Genomic DNA, 2,229 nt, shown 5'->3' on the forward strand with positions numbered 1-2,229 from the left:
TAAATAAGATATATTAAAAAATATCTTTTAAATAATCTCTTATTCAAATTTTAAATTTTAAAATTGATACAATTAATAACAAATATGTCATGTTTGATTTTTGTGTAGATATTTTTTTTATTTGTCCATGTTATTTTTTATTTTTAGGGTTTACCAAAGATAAATTCTAAATCTTTTAGACATATATAGAACTCTGATATGATATGAAATACTAATTTCAAAAATTTAAACTGATAAGAGAAGACAACATTAATAAATATATTTCTAACACAACAATCACTAATAGTGAATTAAATTATTTCCATTTTATTAAATATATATATAAAAAATATGGAATTCGTTAAAATAAAAAATATATCAAATATTACATTATATTACATAATCAATAATTCTGTAGTTGATAAAATTAAAAATATCAACTAATTAAGTATATTCTCTCTTTTTATAAAAATGATTGATTACATAGTATTAGATAAAAAAATTATTGGTAACTATTATTTTTATAACAAACCATATCATAGCTAATCTTTGGGTTCTTTTGTATGTCCACTACTTAGCATGGAGGTTATCTTGCATGCATTCGGACAAATGCAGTGATTATCAGTCAATAACATATATCATTTTGCTGATACTTATTAGTTACCAAATCTATATCTTAGAATATCATCATTTAATTATTCTAAGGAGTATAGAAATATTTGTCCAAATTTTATATATATATATTGATTTTCAAGAAATAATCGCAAGTAAAGTTTTTGAAGTAATAATATAGCAGCAAAAAGTCAAATATTAACAACCTCTGCAGTACATCTTCCAGCTTCCCAATACAATCAAAGAACACCTTTATAATTGACTGGGAAATAACCATTACTAATTTAGAGAACAAAAGAAAAACATTGAAAAACACAGCCATTCATGAATCTTGTCCATAATTGAATCACGTAGGAAGCAAGAAAGCATGCCCTAATAACTATATATTAAGACTATTAGTATATAAAACACCAAGCTTTATATATTTATGTAGGCAATTAATTGACCAATCTCATCACATACATATATGTGGCTTAAATTAATAACGGGTCATCTTTTCGTTTTATCCAACAAAAACATATACCAAAATCAGAACATTCAAAACTCGCTAACTAGCTAGATTGCCATGAAATTACTAAAAGGGACAATAAGTAGAATCATTCACAAACTTCTTCAGTCTCTCTGATATCCTCGCAGCAGCTCCATTGCCATACTCCCCTACCTGCTCATCACAATAGAGACTAATCTTTTAGAAATTATTCCAAGTCACACATTTTTCAACTATACTACTTATAAGGAAAAAAATCGCCAAATCAATTACAAATATAAAATATTATGTTAAAATATAAAATATCCACTAAAAATTTACAAAAAAATACAGATATAAATTTAAAAATTGATTTTTTTAAGTATATATAGTATTTAAAAAGGTGGAAACTCAGGTGTAGCCTACTTCACGTGAAGTTGATACCTGAGAGTCGTTAAATAATTTGACCGATTTGACTAAATTTTCATCTAACGACTCTCAGGTATCAACTTCACGTGAAGTCAATTTCACCTAAATTTTTACCATTTAAAAAATGTTAAAAGACCATCAGAATTTATTGTTTTGGGGCATCAATTAGAATTACCTGACAGTGCATTGTATGGAAAACAGCATGTTGAACAACCTTGTAACTGGCGCTAACAACATCTGCACCTTCTTCATGAAGAACACGAATGGCCTCAATGAACATGAAATAATGAGAATCCAAGGCAGTTATGAGAACAACCATTAAGGTGAATCCCATTTGTTGGATCTCAATTTGTGGAGATCTAATCCCAATAACATTATTATTATTGCCACTACCACCGTTTCCTAATATGCCTCTATTATTTGGTATTTGATGAATTGTTCCTAATAATGTGTTCTTCTTTTCCTTCATTTTCTCCAGCTTCACCTGTAACTTCTTTATGTAGTTTGTGGCTTCCTCTAGCTGATCCGGCAGCGAAGAAATTCTCTCCTGCCAAAAATATTTATTATAGGAAGAGTTTTAAGTATATCGAAAACACTGGTGTTCCAATTATTTCAACCGTTCATTTTAATTAATATATATTATATATATTTTTTATAATTTATATCAACGGTTAAAACAACTAAAACATCGGTGTTTTCGGTACACTTGAAATTTTTTCATTATATATATATAGTTAACTCAA

At 27.2% G+C, this 2,229-nt stretch overlaps 1 protein-coding gene across 1 annotated transcript in view; it reads right to left on the reverse strand.

Annotated features, from left to right (window-relative positions):
• The window catches only part of LOC107621611 (transcription factor bHLH162), a 3,632-nt gene continuing 2,192 nt past the window's right edge, over window positions 790–2,229 (reverse strand). Inside the window, exons 2-3 of the mRNA XM_016323647.2 lie at window positions 1,662–2,044; window positions 790–1,252 (exon numbers count right to left, since the gene is read on the reverse strand). Of these exons, the coding sequence (XP_016179133.1) occupies window positions 1,166–1,252; window positions 1,662–2,044 (470 nt within the window). The 3' untranslated portion in view covers window positions 790–1,165. The remainder of the gene's footprint in view (window positions 1,253–1,661; window positions 2,045–2,229) is intronic.

Source organism: Arachis ipaensis, chromosome B10 (genome assembly GCF_000816755.2).
Source record: "Arachis ipaensis cultivar K30076 chromosome B10, Araip1.1, whole genome shotgun sequence".
Classification (NCBI taxonomy): Eukaryota; Viridiplantae; Streptophyta; class Magnoliopsida; order Fabales; family Fabaceae; genus Arachis; species Arachis ipaensis.